The 19,164-nt window shown below is 40.5% G+C and overlaps 2 protein-coding genes across 2 annotated transcripts in view; both read left to right on the plus strand.

The window, feature by feature from the left end:
• The window catches only part of ADAL (adenosine deaminase like), an 86,234-nt gene extending 81,137 nt beyond the window's left edge, over positions 1 to 5,097 (plus strand). The window contains exon 12 of the mRNA XM_034994114.1: positions 5,041 to 5,097. Coding sequence (XP_034850005.1) covers positions 5,041 to 5,089 — 49 coding nt within the window. The 3' untranslated portion in view covers positions 5,090 to 5,097. The remainder of the gene's footprint in view (positions 1 to 5,040) is intronic.
• TUBGCP4 (tubulin gamma complex associated protein 4) overlaps positions 37 to 19,164 on the plus strand; it is a 36,196-nt gene continuing 17,068 nt past the window's right edge. The window contains exons 1-9 of the mRNA XM_034994112.1: positions 37 to 375; positions 5,041 to 5,169; positions 7,960 to 8,082; positions 8,469 to 8,522; positions 9,318 to 9,374; positions 12,360 to 12,439; positions 15,017 to 15,218; positions 18,004 to 18,169; positions 18,408 to 18,532. Of these exons, the coding sequence (XP_034850003.1) occupies positions 298 to 375; positions 5,041 to 5,169; positions 7,960 to 8,082; positions 8,469 to 8,522; positions 9,318 to 9,374; positions 12,360 to 12,439; positions 15,017 to 15,218; positions 18,004 to 18,169; positions 18,408 to 18,532 (1,014 nt within the window). The 5' untranslated portion in view covers positions 37 to 297. The remainder of the gene's footprint in view (positions 376 to 5,040; positions 5,170 to 7,959; positions 8,083 to 8,468; positions 8,523 to 9,317; positions 9,375 to 12,359; positions 12,440 to 15,016; positions 15,219 to 18,003; positions 18,170 to 18,407; positions 18,533 to 19,164) is intronic.

The raw sequence follows: 19,164 nt of genomic DNA on the forward strand, positions 1-19,164 counted from the left end.
CGGGCACTGAGAGCGCATGCGCAAGGGCAACTACGGAGACTCCAGCAGAGCCTCGGCAGGAGCGACTCAGTGGGCCCCGCGGAGCCTGCCACACTTCCGGGACGTGGGGCGCCTATCCCGTAATATCTCCCCTCAGCTCTTCCAACAGCATTTGTCTTGCCACTTGGGATTCAGGACGAACCGCCTGTCCCAGGGGCTTGTGCGCTTGTCGAGGAGGCAGCATTCGCCTCCGCGGTCCCCTGGAGGGGCGTTGGAGGAGGGGGCGACGGATATAGGGACTCGCGGTCCGCTGTGGGAATGATCCACGAACTGCTCTTGGCTCTGAGCGGGTACCCAGGGTCCATTTTCACATGGAACAAGCGGAGTGGCCTCCAGGTACGGTCCAGCTCAGGGCGCGGGAACCCGGGAGCGCTGAATGGGCGGGCCTGCGCCAGTGTCCGGGGGAGGAGTCTGCGGGGTCGAAGGGCGGGGCTTGCAGGGGCTGAGGTGTTCGCGGGGCGAGTCCCTGGGCTGGTAACCCGGGGAGTGCCTGAGGGGCGTCGGCGCGCTACACCTCACCTCGAGAGGGCTGGGCCCGGGCCGGCAAACAGGAGGCGGGCCCCGGAGGAGGGAGCACGCGCCGCGGCCTAAGGTTGAGGTGTCTAAGCGAGAGTTGCTGGGGAACTGGATGTAAAAGTGAAAAAGGCGCTTTCACCCATTTTCACGCTTGCACTGCTTTAAGGTGAGCTTTGAAAGCTAGTCCCAGGGCGCCTGGGTGGCTCAGTTGGTTAAGCGACTGCCTTCGGCTCAGGTCATGATCCTGGAGTCCCGGGATCGAGTCCCGCATCGGGCTCCCTGCTCAGCAGGGAGTTTGCTTCTCCCTCTGACCCTCCTCCCTCTCATGCTCTCTGTCTCTCATTCTCTCTCTCGCAAATAAATAAAAAATTAAAAAAAAAAAAGAAAGCTAGTCCCAATACGTAGCGCTTAACGCGCTATATGGGGTCGGCCAGTTTTGTTGACTGAAAAATGGAGTGTTTCCCTCATTACTCCTTTCCCAGGAAATTTCTGCACTAGGAGAATTTGGAAGGCGATTTTCATATAACCAGGAATGTATGAGGAGGAAGGGCTAGGTACTGTATGCATTATCTCTTTTAATCTTCACAATTACCTCTCCGTTTCACAGATTAACTCCCTGTATCTGGTAGCTAGTAATTAGTGAGCTTCGTCTTGAACCCCAGGTCCGCTTGGCTCCAGTATTTGAACCATTCTTTTCTACTTCTGCTTTCAGTAATATTATCCAATCCTCTCAATAACTTAGTAACCTAGGTATTGTTAGCCCCAGTTTACAAAAGAGTAAACTGAAGCTCAGAGAAATTTATGGTGACTAGTCCTGGTAATGGCAAGATTTGAATCTAGCTCTGTCTGATCACAAAGTCATGCCAATTCCAAACCAAGCAACAGATTCTTAATTATAGAGAACAAACTGATGGTTACCAGAGGAAAGGTGTGTGGGGGAATGGGTGAAATAGGTGATGGAGGTTAAGGAGTGCACTTATTGTGATGAGCACTGGGTGTTGTATGGAAGTGTTGAATCATTGTATTATACACCTGTGAAACTAGTGTTACACTATGTTAACTAACTGGAATTTAAGTGAAAACAAAAAAAAGTCATGCCTATTCTATAAGGATTGGCGGTATAGGCTGTGGAAGAGCAGAAAAATGACATTCTTATTATATAAAACCTATAAATCAGATTCCTCTCGTTATTTTCCCCTATAAAACCAGCACAATGGCAGGTATATAGAAGAAAATGCGTAGGAAGTATTTGTGGAAGCTTGACTTCTTAAGGTCTCAGCTTTAAAGTCACCTCAGAAAAAATTTTCTCTGACCATCTGTGTAAGGATCCTCACCATATGCCATTATTCTCTATCACAGCAGCTTGTTTATCTCCCTTATAGGACTTAGCACAGTTCATATTATTTATTTTTGCTAACTGTTAATAGTCTTTCTCCATCATAGTTTGCCCATAGGGGCAAAGACTATAGTGGTTTTCTTCATCATTGTAGCCAGCACAGTTTCTGCCATATAGTAGGTGTTCAGCTATTTATGGAAGGAAAAAAGACTACTAAAAACAGAAAATATTGCATACTTTCTGCAGAGCAGTGTTTTTCACAATCAAATAAAGGGAAAATTGTTATGAATGCCTAATATTGATAAAAATCATTTTATTATAATATAGAATATATGTACACATTAACCTAAGTATAAACTCAAGCATATTGCTCTTAAAAAACTATAAAACCAAGTATTTGTTACAAAGTGAACAAAACTACCAAATGGATAAATTCAAAATAACATTAATATATGGTTTCTCAACCTTGGCACTATTGACATTGTAGACTGGATGGATAATTCTGGGGGATAGGGGTGTGTCCTGCTTGTGCCTTGTAGGATGTTTAGCAGCATCCATGGCCTCTACCCACTAGATGTCAGTAGTACCCTCTGAATTGTGGCAATCAAAAATATCTCCATTTACCAAATGGGGCAAAATCGCCTCTGATTGAGAACTGGTGATTTAATGTGACATATACTATTGTTTTGCTGAAACAATACTGAGTTTATTAATATTATTAATATTAATATATATTATATATTAATATATAATATTAATATTAGTAATTAATGTTAATATTGCTGAGTTTAATAATAGTATGACTGCTACAGATCTCGATTTTGACTTCAGTAAGTCTGTGGTAAAGAATGCCTGTTCATATAAGTAGGTTGTACCAAATGGTATCAATAACTTCAAGGTATTGTTTGCTGTTTCAGAATAACTAGACCTTGAACTTTTATAAAACTCTGCCAACAAAGCACTGCTCAAAATTCCAATTTTAGTGGGACTATCACTTGATAACTGGGTAGAGCTGTCCTAATAATAAAAAATTGCTTTCATGTATTGAGCACTTGCAATGTGCATGGCTTTACATGTGTTAACATTTAATCCCCACAATTACCATCTCCACTTTCTAGGTATGAAAACTGAGGCACAGAGAGGTATTATAATTTGTCTAAGATTTCATGCAAGTAAGAGGCAACTCAGGGATTCAGACCTGGCAATCTGACTCCAAATATGAGTTCTTTCTTTTTTTTTTTTTCCAAAGGCACAGGCAAGGCTTTCCTGGGGCTACAGCTCCAGCTGAAGGGAGACACTGCACTAACAGAGTAATTAGGCTGGCCTCCCAAAGACACGTTCTTAAGCACTGTGTCGTGTTACCTCTTAAATTATTATACTTGAAGATATGGTTAGCATTGTGTCATTAAAATCTGCATTAAATGGAATTAAAGTCCTAAACATTGTGGATTCAGTAACAGAAAAATTCTTCTTTTCCTATTTATTACTGCATTTACTGTCACGTAAAGTTGGCATCCACAAAATACAGTACTCATGATATAAATATGTAATATGCTAAGTTCCTTGGGGATAGTAACTACATCTGATTTTGTTCACTATTTAATCTCGGGATATTAACACAGTGCCTGGGATAAGTAGGTGTTCATTAGAAGATGGTTGATCCTCCAAAGAAGATATACAGTGGCCAATAAGTAAATGAAAAGATTATCAATATGGCTGATTATTAAGGAAATGCAGATCAAAAGCACAATGAGATACCATTTTATACCCATTAAATCAAAAAAAACAAAATGACAAGTGTAGGTGAGGTCGTGGAGACATTAGAACCCTTGTGCATTACTGGTGGGAATGGAAAATGGTGCAGCCCCTGTGGAAAATAATATGGTGACTCCTCAAAAAAATTAAACATAGAACTACCAAATGATCCGCAATTTCACTTCTAGGTATACACCCAAAAAAAGTTAAAGAAGAGACATGAACAGATATTTGTATACCCATGTTCATAGCAGTATTATTTGCTATAGTCAAAAGGTAAAAGTAATTCAAGCGTCCCTTGGCAAATGAATTGAATAAACAAAATGCTGCACAAACGTACAATGGAATATTTTTCAGTCTTAAAAAGGAAGAAAATTCAAATGATACGTGCTACAACATGGAGTAACCTTGGAGACACTATACTAAGTGAAAAAGCCAGTCATCAAAAGACAAATATTGTATTTGCACTTATTTGAAGTACTTAGAATGGTCAAAATTATAGAGACAAGAAAGAGAAGGGTGGTCGCCAGGGGCTGGGGGCAGGGAGGAATGGGAAGTTAATGTTTAATGAATACAGGGTTTCAGTTTGGGAAGATAAAAAAATTCTGGAGATGGATGTTGGTGATGGATGCCCAACAGTGTGAGTGCACTTAATGCCACAGAACTGTACTTTTAAAGCTGGCCAAAATGGTAACTTTTATGTTATGTATATTTTACCACAATATAAAAAAAAAAATGTGGTTGAATGAGTACATTCTCCTACTGTGTTCTACTTGAACTGCTGTGAAACCTTTATATAGCATAGTAGGTTATTATTTGGCCTTCATTTCAATTAAAATAATACCCAATGAAATGAAATACCAAATACAAATGAAAATATGGACACTACATTTATATGTCAGTTATAAGGTACTTTTATAGATTATAGTAATGTTACATTAATTTTACATATTTATTGAATGAAAATAAAATTTAAAATTTTATAGAGAATTTGTAAATCTTAAGAACATGAGAAACCCCTGGAGTCTGCAGATCCCGGTTTGAGCAGTATTGCTAAAGAGACTTTGTTGAAATCAGGTCAAAAACTTCATATCCTTACAGGCCATCCCTGGAAGATGGCCTAAGAAACAAGTAATAGTAGCCACCTGTGGGGAGGTTGACTTGTTTTTAATGTACAACATTTGGTAGTGTTTGAATTCTTTACCATGTGTTACCACCTATTTCAATAAACAACTAATTAGGTCAGGGATGGGGAGCAACACCTTTGTAGCAGTTTGGAATTACCAAGCTTAAATGGGCATCTTGAGAAGGGAAGTGATTCATAGTATAAAGCATTTGAAGCTCCTCAAATATATGTAGGCATCAGTGTTTTTAGCCTGTTCCTCTTCCTGCAGGTGTCACAGGACTTCCCATTTCTCCATCCCAGTGAAACCAGCGTCCTGAATCGACTCTGCCGGCTGGGCACAGACTATATTCGCTTCACCGAGTTCATTGAACAGTACACGGGTCATGTGCAGCAACAGGTAGGCTGCTGTTGCCAGGGAATGGACACCTCCAGAGGTCAGAAGTTATGGCAGGTTTTAAGTGAATCCATTGGTAATTGATATGAAATAAGTCTCAAGATGTTATGAATTTCTTATCATTGGAATTATTCGAGTGAGGGCCAGGTAACTAGCTCAAACAAGGGAGAAAATATACACAGGGACCGATCTAGGCAGATTGGTAGAAGAGAAAATATGCTTTGCCTGAGTTTTAGGAGACCTGAGTTAAATCATTTGGAGCTGGACCAGAGTTCCAATTCCAGTGGTAAAAGCATAAAGCATCATTTCAGATATTTTTGCCATTTTGCTTCTAACTTCCTTAGTCACATGGAGGCAATCAACTAAAATCTTTGGGCTTCATTTTTCTTATTTGAAAATAAAAGAGTTAAATCAGAGAAGGTGCTTGGCACATAGCAAGCACTTAATAAATATTATCCATTAATATGAATTAATTGGAATTATACACTATTAATTGTAATTAATGGTGGAGAGGTCAAGGATTTGTGTCCTGCTCTATCACTTACTGGCCATAGACTGCTTGGTAGTAACCTAATGTTCAGTAACTTCGGCTCAGTTCATTTACCTATAAAACAGGGTTAATCGTAGTACCTATCTCATAGGGTTGTGAGGATTAAACAAGGTAATTCATGCAAAGTGCCTGGCACATAGTAAGCACTCATATTTTTTAAAAGAGAAAATTTTAAAGTTCCCTTTTATTTTTAACAGTCTGTAATTCTGTCCGAGGTAAGTAAAAAGATTGCTGAATTGTGTGACTCTGATTCAGTGATGACTGTTGCCCAGTTGAAACAATGATTCTGGTTGGGGAGAAAGGCAGGAACTTCTAGAAAGGAAAAGGAAGGATTCCTGAAATAATGCAGTCAGTACCCTCTTATATAAATTGGTTGTCAGGCCTTTGGTGGTCATCTCTGGGGCAGAGGAGTTGGAGAATAATGCCTTATATTTTCCTCTCTGGGACAGGGATTCTGATTCTCTCAAAAGGATTTTATTGCAAATGTGTAAGCTAAATGTGAGTTTAAAATCTAATCAATGCCATTTTGCTATAAAATCATATTAATGAGGGCACATGAATTATCAGAGTTGGAACCCATATATATATTTATAAAGATGATATATAGTTTTAATTTTTGTAAGTAACACTTAAAAAAAGCTGTCCTGTATTCCTGTGACTATATGGATTTTATCTTATATAATATGTGAATTCCTACTTTCCCAAATTCTAAAGATATCTATAGTGCCTCTTTTTTGAGAACAGTAAAAGCATACTTAATTTCTTTTTCATTTAGTGGTAATGAAGACATTCAGTTCTCTGAAATGACACAAGATCAAAACAAAATTGGCTGGTTGTAAGCCCATCTGGTCTATTTCACCCTACACCCATGCTGGTCTTATTATTATAGCTGTGAACCTTTATCTTCAGGAACTGCTAGTATCCTTTGCAGCATCCTCTGACTAACCATGCCTCGTAACCACTGAGTCCAAGCTTCCTACCCCATTTGTTGTGGTATTCTGCAATTGTATCTACTGCCACCAGAGCCTGATCACCCAAGTCAAGACAGAGCCAGAGAGGCTGGTCACCGTGGCCTCTAGTCAGCTTCCTCTGCAATTCCCTGTGTAAAATACAGAAGAGGCTCTTAGAAAAAATTGCAGGTCTCCTGAAAGACCAGCCATATTTGTAAATAAGCTCTTGGTGAGAGTCTTATCACTCCTCATGTTGACTATCAGATTCATGCTTCTGATGAATTACCAGGCCAGACAAGAGAAAGGGATGTTAGAAGGAGGATTGAGGTCATTTTATTTATTCAGTAAATATTTACCCTGTGTTCAGAGAACTGTGCTAGAAGCTGAAATACAAAGATGAATAAAGTGTGTGTCCTGCCTTCACAAAGCTCTTGGTCTAGAGAGGGGGGCGTATAAACAAAAGTACAGTTCAAGCACTACATAGAGATGCTGTGAAAGCAACAAAGGGGGAGCAGTTCATTTCCTAGGGAGAGTTAGGAAGGGCTCTGAGAAAAGAGACGCTTAAATTGGGTCCTGTAGGAAGAGTAGATATTTGTCATAAAGATGAGTACACAGTTATAAGTGGAACACATCCAGATTCATGGGGGTGAGAAATAGAAGCAAGGCACATTTGGCGAACTGTGGGTAGTTTGGAAATGAGAATGTGAAGTTGGAAGCAGTAAAAGATAATTTTAGAGAGATAGTTAAGGGCCCGAATGTAGAAGTCATTGTATGCCATGCAGAGGAGTTGAGATATTATTCTGGGGCAATGAAAAGCCACCAAAGGGATTTAAGCTGAAAGTTGTAAGGTTAATTGTAGAAAAATCTCCACTGACAATATGAGGTACTACCTCATTGTATATTTTAGAGAGAGAGAGAAGGACAGAGGGAGAGGGAGAGAGAGAGAGAATCTTAAGGAGGCTCTATGCTCAGTGCAGAGCGCAGTGTGGGGCTCCATCTCATGACTCTGAGATCATGACCGGAGCTGAAATCAAGAGTCAGATGCATAACCGACTGAGCCACCCAGGTGCCCCCTACCTGATTGTAACATCTAGGCTGCATGGGAAATTAAAATACCACATTTTAAAAGGTCAGAATTCAAAATCTGTCTCTCGAATTGGGTTTTCCTCTCATTGAAGCACTGCTTTGATATGGAATCATTTAAGCAAAAACAATAACACTAATAAAGGAGAATGTTTTCCTCAGGTTTTAGAGTCTGAGCTGTGAGGTTGAGTTCTCTTTGTTTGATTTCAGGATCACCATCCATCTCAGCAGGGCCAAGGTGGGTTACATGGAATCTACCTAAGGGCCTTCTGCACAGGGCTGGATTCGGTTTTGCAACCTTATCGCCAAGCACTGCTTGATTTGGAACAAGAGGTGAGAGAGGAGATACGGGAAAGACGTCTCTGGGACAGCCGATTAGGGCATGTTCTTGAATTTGAAATACCCTTTGATGTGGTCAGGTAGTTAAGAGAGAGCTATTTTCTGCAAGGCTAAAGGGTACAGTATATTCTATGATTGCCCAAGTCATGGTCAAAGTGGCATGAAGATCATGGCAAAGGTTCTTGAGTGAGTTTATTAGAGCCCTAGCTTTGGGTTTTTTGGTCACCTGAAAAATCAGAATTAATACTCTATGAACTATCAATTCTCAGTAGTCTAAAACTAACATGGAGCCCCTTCTCAGATTCCCATCTAGTTTTCAGAGATCAAATAGATTCAAGATATTTTATATGGAGCCCTAATTACAGTGTTTTTTGTTGCAGTTCCTGGCTGACCCCCATCTTTCCATATCACATGTCAATTACTCCTTGGATCAGGTATGCTGCCCAAATAATAAAATGCCTTGGAATCTGTTGGTATTGTTAGAATAATCTAACTTAAGGGGTGCCCGGCTGGCTCAGTCAGAGCATGTGACTCTTGATACCAGGGTTGTGAGTTTGAGCCCCACGTTGGGTAGAGAGATTACTTAAAAATAAAAAATCTTAAAAAAAAAAATGAGAAATTAAAAAAAAAAAAAGAGGGGCACCTGGGTGGTTCAGTTGGTTAAGCATCTGACTCTTGATTTTGACTCAGGTCATGATCTCAGGGTCTGTGAGATCAAGCCCTGCATCAGGCTCTGTGCTGGGCATGCAGCCTGCTTAGGATTCTCTCTCTCTTTCTCCCTCTGCCCAACCCCCCGAAAAAAAATTAAAAATTAAAATTAAATCTATTAAAAAAAAAGAACAATCTAACTTAAGACATTATTTTTGAGAACATTTTTCCTTCTGGATTCAGAGCCCAGCATTTTATATTGTGTATGCTTTCCAAGATCAGAACTGTTTAGAAAGCTCCAAATTTAGTGAAAATCTAATGTCTGGTATTAATGCTCTTATGTTGACTTCAATATTAACAATTATGCTAGTCTCAGAAATAGAAACTGCTTATATCTGTCATTCTCTCTCTGCAGCCAAACCCATATCAAATTGCCTTAGGATACTGGATCTTGGCTGTTCTGTGGTATTGCCATCTTTAGGTTAAGTGGGATTATTTAGAAACAAAAGCATTTCCTGAATCAATTTTCTTTTCCTTGTGTTTGATTTTGTACCCTCCTAATCATTCTCTGATTTTTGCAGTTCCAGCTCCTTTTTCCCTCTGTAATGGTTGTGGTAGAACAAATTAAAAGTCAAAAGGTGAGAACTTTCCTTTTTTCCTTTGCTGTGGTAAGCACCAAGGATGTATTCATAATTTTGCCTTACATTCTTTTTTGAAGACCCTAGTTTTTAGTAGTTGTCATTTATTTATTCATTCTTTTAAAAATATTTGCTTGGGTATCATGCTAAATGTCAGAAATGCAAAAATCAGTTACAAGACTGTCCTTAAGAACCTCCTGATCCAGAGGTGGGGGTAATGTTAATAGATGTACCCCAGAATGCTGCTGGGTAAGAGCAAAATGCTATGGATGGTATCTGGAGGTGAGAGCATTTTACACTAAGGATTTAGAATTTTTGGATATGGGGGCACCTGGGTGGCTTAGTCAGTTAAGCGTCTGCCTTCAGCTCAGGTCAGGATCTCAGGGTCCTGGGATCAAGCCCCATGTCATGTTCCCCATTCAGCGGGGAGTCTGCTTCTCCCTCTCCTTTTGCCCCTCCCTCTGGCTCATGCTCTCTCTCAAATAAATAAAATCTTAAAAAAAAAAAAATGTTGGATATGGATCTTGAGGAGAAGTGGAAAGTTCATCTTTAGAAAGAATAATAGATTTATGATTAGGATGCTGGCAGTTTTCTAAGAATTAGATCATGGGTTGAAACACATGCTTATTTTATTAAATATGCCTGTTCTTATCACAAGTTTTTATCATGTGCATTGAAAAATGAGGGTCCCCAAAACCAGGAGAATGCCTTTTCTGGGCAGAGGTAATAACCAAGGAAAAAATGCTTTGAGATTTCACATTAGAAGAATCTGCTAGTACATAACTGGATGAAAAAGGACAAATGGATTAAATATGTTTAGCTCATTTATGTTTTTAAGCTGTTATATTTGTGCCTTAGCTTATTAGGAGTGTTTACCTTGATAAATAATAACTAGTTAACCAGTTTTGCCAGATTGCTGCTTCATTTTTTGTGCTGTGTAAGTATAGAAATTTCTGCTGTGCTGAGTTTATTCTGAGCCAGCAAAGCCAGTAGGGGAGGTGCTGTTTGGCTCTTGAAAGCTGATTACCCTCATCAGATAACACTCAGCTTTTATTATGTACTTACTGTATACCAGGCACTGTGCTAAGTGCTTCACATACTTGATCCCTTTCAGTCCTCTAGGGGGTCAAGTAGGTTAGGTAATGTGCTTAGTGTCACACAGATGGAGATGGTAGAGCTGGGATCTAAACCCGGGTCTGTCTGACTCAAAAGATTATGCTCTTAGCCACACTACTAAACTGTCCCCCCGAGTTGGAGGGGACCTTCTAGGTAAGTAGAGTTAGTATAAGCGTTCCATGCTTAGCTGCATATCTCAGTTGACTTTCAGTTTGCATTGACCACAGGAAGAGTAGAAACTGAGTAAAGCGGTTGGAGGTGGGCAAATCTTCCTCCTTGCCTGGGTGGTGGTAGAGAAGCCAGTGTGCTCTGGCTCTAGAGAGTTAAAAAATGAGGTCTCAAGAACATGGGGTGGGGGCGGGAGAACAGGGATGATAGCCAACAGATACGAGGGATCCTTTTAGAGTGATGGAAATGTTATAAAACTAGATTATAGCAATAGTTGCACAACACTGTAAATTTACTAAAAATTGTTGAACAGTGTACTTAAAATGGATGAATTTTATGGTATATAAATTATACCTCAGTAAAGCAGTTTTAAAAAGAGAGAGAGCCTGAAGGACATAGAAGGAGGAAACAGATTTTTAGAAAACTGTATGCCTTATAAATAGTTTGAATTAGGCCTCAATCTGAAATAAAGAGCTTTCTTTACCTCTTAGCTTGGAATTTCAACTCTAAATGATTCTGGTTTCTCTAGCGCAGTAGTTCTCAAACTTCGTCATACATTAGAATCACTTGGAGCGGAATGTTAAAACCACGTGGCTGGGCCCTACCCGAGAGATGCTGATTCAGTAAGGCTGGGGTTGGGCCCAACAGTTTGCATTTCTTACTCACTCCCAGGTGCTGCTGCTGCTGGTGGGGTATCGGTGGGGTGGAGAGGAGTAAGGAGGGTTGAGGGTCCATACTGTTGAGAACAACTATTGTGATATCGTGATCTATAATAAGAAATATCTATTTGGTCTTTATCCCCTTTCTGACACAGAGCTTCTAAAACTCTTGGAATTTCATAAGTGATAATGATAAACGTGTCTTGATAGTCATAACAAACCCCTATCAACCACACCTGAGTCTGTGTTAATGAAGTGGCTTTTGGAAAGCACCTAAGGATGGGCTGGTTGCCAGGAGAACCGACCATTTGATTGGAGGATTGAGACTTTCATACCCCTGACCTCTGGGGAGGAGAAAGGGGCTAGAGATTGAGTTCAGTTGCCAATAGCCAGTGATTTAATCACTTGTGTGTATGTAATGAAGCCTCCATAAAAACCCAGAAAGACTGCTTTCAGAGAACTTGTAGGTTGATGAACCAGAATACTTCTTCGTGCTATGCTGCTGGGCCCACACTCCACGGGGACAGAAGCTCCTTTGTTTGGGACCTCACACTATGCATCTCTTCATCTGATTGTTGATTCATATCTTTAGTATGCTTTTTAATAAACAGGTAATCTAGTGAGTAAACGGGTTTTCTGAGTTCTGTGAGCTGTGTTAGCAAATTAATGGAATCCAAGGAGAGGGTCATGGGAACTTCTGATTTATCAGCCAGTCAGTCCTGGGCTTGAGATTGGTGTCAGAAGCAGAGGACAGTCTTGTGGGACTGACCCCTTAACTTGTGGAATCTGTTGATATTCTGGGTAGGTAGTGTCAATTGAGTTGACTTGTAGGACACCCAGCTGCTGTTCGAGAATTGCTTGGTGTTGTGGGGGAAACCGCCCCCCAAACACATTGGAATTGGAGTCAGAATCAGAACTATACATAGATCTTTATCCCCATCATCCGCTGGATTGTGCCCTCTGAATTGAATATAGAATATGAGTTTGTGCTACGTGAACTATTAAAATGGAATCAAGTTTGACAAGGCTGTATTTTGCGCAGATTCATGGTTGTCAAATCCTGGAAACGGTATACAAACACAGCTGTGGAGGTTTGCCTCCTGTTCGCAGTGCACTAGAAAAGTAAGTCCTGGCTTAATTGGGAATTGGGGGAAGGGGTGGGTGATCAAGTGACTTGACTTTGCACTTGTTTTATTTTCAGCTCATCTCAGATTTCCCTCTGGGAAAAGTTATGACCAGGATAGAAAAGATCCATAAAAGCCCGCATGTATGATAGCTCAGGAACTGCAAAAAGAGTGTTACGAAGTGTTGAGTATCAAAGCTAGGATCTAGTCGCCTAGATAACCTTGAAGCAATGCTTTTTAATTTGGGGATCTCATTATCCTTGGAGAATTTCCATTACATGTGCCAGATAAAGTAACTATATCTAATCATGTGTATTTTGAGTAGCTGGTATTTCATATCAAGGGCCTTAAAAATGTTTATACTCTATAATCCCATAATGCCACTCTTAGGAATTTTATCCCAACAGTCATTTGAAAGAAGAAAATAACCATATGCAGGAACATTCATTGCAATGTTTTCTGTTATATCAGGAAATTAGAAAATTACCAGCAGCGGAAGAAAGCTAAATACAGGTGTATTCACTTGATTGTCTATAAATGTAAAATTAAAATTAAATATATTATAAATATAAATACTGTTAGAATCCACAAAAGGAAACTTTCCAGAACATGCTTAAGGAACTTAATTCTCTATTACTGGGCTTTTTTTTTTTCCTAATAAAAGAACTGCATTTTGATTGTAGAAAATACAGACCTGCAAAGAGAAGAAATAGAAATAATTTCTAATCTTTGAGATACACAATTTAACTTTTGCTGTATATTTCTATATAAATATACATAATTTTGTGCATGGAATATAAAATCTTACATAGATCATACGATAAGTGCATGTTTGTTATATATTTGTGGGGACCAAACTTTGTAGACCAAATACTCAAATGTGCAAAATGTAAATGGCCCCCCATTTGATATTTTTTAACATTTGACCACATTTTTCTTTTTCCCCTCTATATGGACTATGAAATACATACATGTAAATATATATAAATATACACACACGCATACTACATTTTTTTTGCTGAATCATTTGAAAAGCTTAACTACCAAAGACTTCAGTTTTGTATCTCTTCAGAAAAAAGGCTTATAGGGGCGCCTGGGTGGCTCAGTTGTTAAGCGTCTGCCTTTGGCTCCGGTCATGATCCCAGGGTCCTGGGATCAAGCCCTGCATCGGGCTCCCTGCTTCGCGGGAAGCCTGCTTCTCCCTCTCCCACTCCCCCTGCTTGTGTTCCCTCTCTTGCTGTGTCTCTCTCTGTCAAATAAATAAATAAAATCTTTATAAAACAAAAAACATAACTGCCATTTAAAAAAAAGAAAAAAGGCTTATATAACCTCAATTCTCTTATATAACTTCAATACCATATTACACCCAAAAAAGTTAACATTAATTCAATAGTATATTATCCAAAATAAATCTGAATTTCTCCAGTTGTCCCCCAAAAGTCCTTTTCCATTGTTCTTTTTTGAACTCCTGGATGCAGTCCAAGTTCTCATGTGGCATTTAGCAGTCACCTCTTTGAGTCCCCTTAATTTGGAACAGTGCCCTTCCTTGCCTTTTTAATCTTTGATGACAACTGACATTTTAAAGAGTCTTGACCAGTTGTCTTGTAAACTGTTACACGACCTGGATTTTTTTTATTATTTCCTGATGATTAGATTTACATTAAACATTTTTGGCAAGAACACTACATACCATAGGCCGTATTATTTCTTGTTGCATCACATTGGAAGGCACAGAAAGTAAGTGTGTTCCATTATGGGTGGTATAATAGCTTGATCACTTGGCGTAGGTGTTTTCTATCAGATAGCTCCATTTTAAAGGCACATTTTCCTCTTTGTAATTAATGTTAATCTGGGAAGTGATCCTTTTGAGACCATGAGAGTACCGCATTCTCCAACGACCTTTCTGCATTTTGTTGGATTATACTTCTTCAGGTATACTTGTCTCTCTCAGAGTGAATCTACTCTCCCAATGTGATTCCAACAAAAATAAAACAAATTTAATACTGTGTTAGCCTGGGGCACCTGGGTGGCTCAGTCGGTTAAGCGGCTGCCTTCGGCTCAGGTCGTGATTTCCAGGATCGAGTCCCGCATCGGGCTCCCTGCTCGGCGGGGAGTCTGCTTCTCCCTCTGACTCTCCTCCCTCTCATGCTCTCTGTCTCTCATTCTCTCTCTCTCGCAAATAAATAAAATCTTAAAAAAAAAAAAAATACTGTGTTAGCCAGAAAGACTCCTAGAAGTGCATTTAATTTTAACAAGAACCCTCAGTTTTGAAACTCTACACAAAAGGAGGAAAGAAAATGTGCCTCTTCTAAAAAACTAGCAGAACGTTTACTGAGCATTTAGACTTCAGTATGTAGCCTACAAGTTTGGAAATTTAATCACTTAGTTCATTCACAAACATTTAAATTAAAATAGCACAATTATTTTTAGCCTAATTGGTCATTTCCCTTCTGAGTCATCAGATTCTCAGGCTTCTGTTTATCCTGTCACAGTTTAGAGCATGGCCTCTGTGCCCATATGGGGTTTAATGTTGGTTAAGTGGACTTCTAAGGCTCCTACTTTTCTCTCCACTCAGGATCCTGGCCGTGTGTCATGGGGTCATGTATAAGCAGCTCTCAGCCTGGATGCTACATGGACTCCTCCTGGACCAGCACGAAGAGTTCTTTATCAAACAGGGTCCCTCTTCCGGTAATGTCAGTGCCCAGCCAGAAGAGGATGAGGAGGATCTGGGCATCGGGGGACTGACAGGAAAACAGTTGAGAGAACTCCAGGACTTGGTAAGAGCATAGCAGAAAGCCTAGCATACTCCTGCCAGGAGTCAGGAAAGTCTATAGCTAGTTGACCTTTCAGTGATTTCCACCTCAGTTCCCAGCTCGTCATAGTTGAAGCATCTTTCACAAGTTCTGCAGATATAAACACTTGAACTTGGTTTTATCTTAGCTGCATTCTTAACATCTAACTTAATGTGAGACTACAAAATAGAAAATATATTTGTGAGAGTCCTTTGTTTCCCCTTTTCCCAGTATATGCATTTATGAGATTAATAAGTCTTGTCTCTTAAGGTAGCCATGTAGCTATCCTGTAACTTTTAAATGTAGCTTGGAGTTTCGATTAGAGTCCCCAGAGCCCTGTATTGTCTTTATTCATCCATTGATCGGTTTATTCATTCATTTGTCCTGCTACAACATTTTCTTGAACGCCTGTTACATATATGCCAGGCACTGTTCTAGGAGAGTTACTGGGTGCTTAACTGAAGTAGATGAATAAAATGTAGCAGACCCTGTCCTTAAAGAACTTAATGGAAAATGTAGAAAAGTCAACAGTGACATTAGTAAGTATGGGTGTTCTCAGAACTTGGTTTTAGAGTAGCTAGAGAAGCTTTTCAGTGGAATGTACGTCTAAATTGCAGAGTTTAGGAGGAGAGATCAAGAAATGTTCCAGGCAGGGGGAAGGATGTGTATGTACAAAGTACAGAAACCATGAAAGACATGGCTTACTTGAGGAACCAGTAGTAATTCAGTTGAAATGGTCAAGTAAAGGCTGAAATACAAATTGCAAGGACAGTGGAGGGGATTGGGAAGTCGCAGCCAATGGAACTATTGAGGTAAGATCATGAAAGCCCTTGTAAACAATGGGAAGGAACTTGGACTTGAACCTCAAAAGAGCTGAGAGCCAGTGAAGAATTTTAGGCAAGAGGTTCACACAATCAGACTTTACGATAGATGACTCTGGATAATGTGTGGGTAAATTGTTTTTTAAAAAAACTAAGACTAGCAGCAGGTAGGTCAGTTAAGAGAATGTTGGGGACACTTAGGTGAAAAATAATGGTGGCCTAAACCAAGGGTGGTGACAGTAAATATGCAGAAGAATAGAGTGGCTTGAGAGAGATTTAGGACGTGGACTAGGTAGGCCTTAGTGATTAGATAGGAGTCCAGAGGGAAGAATCAAGAATGTAACCCAAGTTTCTGCCTTCAGCGGCTAGGTGGGTAGAAATGATATGGAATGTGTATGGCAGGTATTGGGAGAAAGAAGATGGATCTAATTTTGGACATGTTGAGGGGTTAAACGTCTGATTCTTGATATCAGCTGAGGTCTTGATCTCAGGGTCATAAGTTCAAACCCTGCATTGGGCTCCACCCTGGGTGTGGAGTCTACCTAAAAAAAAAAAAATTAATTTTGGACATGTTGAGTTTGAGGTACTTGCAAGAAATGTCCAGTGGGTTGAGCTTATAGCTCACAAGAACAGTCCAGCTTGAAGATAAAGTTTAAGAAGTCATCAGCATATAGCAGTTTTTAACCTGGGGCCCATGGGTCGCTTCAGGAGGTTCTGTGAAATGTATGTTTGCATATTTTTCTGGAAGGTCCATAGCTTTTATATAATGGCAGAGAGTCCTGTGATATAAAAAGATTTAGAACATCTGTTACAATATTCAGTGATCGAAGAAGATATGATTGTTTAAGAAGAGTGAGGAGAGGGAAAAGAAAAGCGGGTCTGGGTATTGCCCTGAGGACCGCCTGCATTAGAGCACAAAACAGAAAGCGTGAACAGCAGAGCTCAAAGTTAGGATTGTGGAGCCCAGAGTTCCTAGTTGGAGCTGGAGGTTAAGGGTTAAATCCAAAGCAAGTTGGAGAAATGTGAGGGCCTGAGTGATTGGGTGGTGAGCATCTGGGGCCTCATGGGCCAGATCAGTGGTTCTCAAACTTCCACGTGTGTCAGAATCAGCTGGAGAGCTTGTTAAGACACGGATGGATGTCTGGGCCTCATCTCCCAGGTTGTCCTAGATCTGGGGAGGGGCTTGAAAATTTGCATTTCTAACAAGCTTCCAAGTGAGCCTGATGCTGCTGGTCCATGAGCCATACTGAGAACCACTTGGCTAAATGACTTGGGCTATGTACTAGTAAAGAGCTGGGCAGAGCCAGCATATATGATGAGATAATAAAGTCACAGACCTGTAGACCTGGAAAAAATAAAGACTAATTCTTCCATGCTACAGGTAAGGAAACCGGGTTCCCGATCTGCACAAATTCTTACGTAGTAAAGGCAGAGTGAGGACTAAAATCCTAATGTTAAAAAAAAACCTCAGTTGGTCCGAGGGTTGTGGGTTATTGTTAAGCTGTTAAAAAAAAAAGCCCTCACAACACTGTTACTTCCACCATGCTGTCCCGCTGTCTGAAAATGGAAATATGTTCATCTCTCTGACACTGGTAATTTAGGCATTGTGCAACTTCAGGTTTAAAGTCCCTGCTTCAGGGCGTCTGGGTGGCTCAGTTGGTTAAGCATCCAACTCCTGATTTCGGCTGAGGTTGTGATCTCGGGGTGGTGAGATCAAGCACCATGTACAGCTCTGCGCTCAGCATGGAGTCTGCTTGAGATGCTCTCTGTTGAACTCTGTTTCTCCCCCACTTGCACGCGCTCTCTCTCTCTAATAAATAAATTTTTAAAAAAGTAAAGTCCCTACCTCTAGAAAATATAAATCATGGGTTTGGAGAATTAGTGATGTTTTTTGCTTTCTGCTTCTTCCTTCATACATCATGTCTGATGCGGATTATTTCCTTGAGTAGCGCCTGATAGAGGAAGAGAACATGCTGGCACCGTCTCTAAAGCAGTTTTCCTTACGAGTGGAAATTTTGCCATCCTACATTCCAGTGAGGGTTGCTGAAAAAATTCTGTTTGTCGGAGAATCTGTCCAGATGTTTGAGAATCAAAATGTAAACCTGACTAGGAAAGGTGAGAACCTCCTTGCCCAGTGTGCCCTGTCTTCAGAAGCCCTTTTTAATATCGCGTGGCCCCAGTGTACGCCTGGTGGGTACTAAGAGGGAGTGGCTACCAAGATTGAGGCACCGAGATTGCAGCACACCGTGACACGCTTATGTGAGAAGCAGGGGAGGGAGCTGCACCACGGGGACCAGAAATCCTTGCCTGTCCTGCTCTGCTCTTCCTTCGATGGTGCCTGCCTGTTTTGCAGGATCCATTTTGAAGAACCAGGAGGACACTTTTGCCGCAGAGCTACATCGGCTCAAACAGCAGCCGCTCTTCAGCCTCGTGGATTTCGAGCAGGTGGTGGATCGTATTCGCAGTACCGTGGCCGAGGTTTGTATGTCACAGTCGGCTTTCTTAGCAAGAAAACAGACTAGTTCCTCAGAAATTGAGTACTTGACTTCCATTGCTTCTTTATGTGGTTAGAACTTAGCTTGGAGAGAATTGTGAGAGTCAAAGGGCAAGAAGTGTTTCATAATAGAGGCGGAACTGCTTTAGTCTTCACACCTGACAGGAGTTTGCTAGCTAGCTACTTGAATAAAGGGAGGTCTCTTTCAAATTCAGACAGTCATCATTTTGAATCTGTCAATGTAGTTGGCAATAATTGCAAGGAATCAACGGATTTTGACTATAAATTTAGCGCCTTATATTTTAGATGGCTTTATTCCTTTTTCATTTATGGGTATAATAACCCTATGAGGAACACAGAACAAGTATTATTTTTCCATTTTTACAAATGAATAAAATAGAAAGCTAACTTGGCTGCTGTTGCACAGTAAGTAACAAAGGTGACGTCAGAACAGGTCTTAAAACTCCTAGTTCAGTGTTCTTTTTTTTTAAGAGATTTATTTACTTAGAGCAAGCACGAGCAGGGGGACAGAGGGAGAGGAAGACGAGCACACTCCCCACTGAGCAGGGAGCCTGATGCAGGGCTCAGTCCCAGGACCTTTGAGACCATGACCTGA

Source organism: Mirounga leonina, unplaced genomic scaffold (assembly GCF_011800145.1).
Source record: "Mirounga leonina isolate KUSES-001 unplaced genomic scaffold, KU_Mleo_1.0 Mir_91, whole genome shotgun sequence".
In the NCBI taxonomy this organism is placed as follows: Eukaryota; Metazoa; Chordata; class Mammalia; order Carnivora; family Phocidae; genus Mirounga; species Mirounga leonina.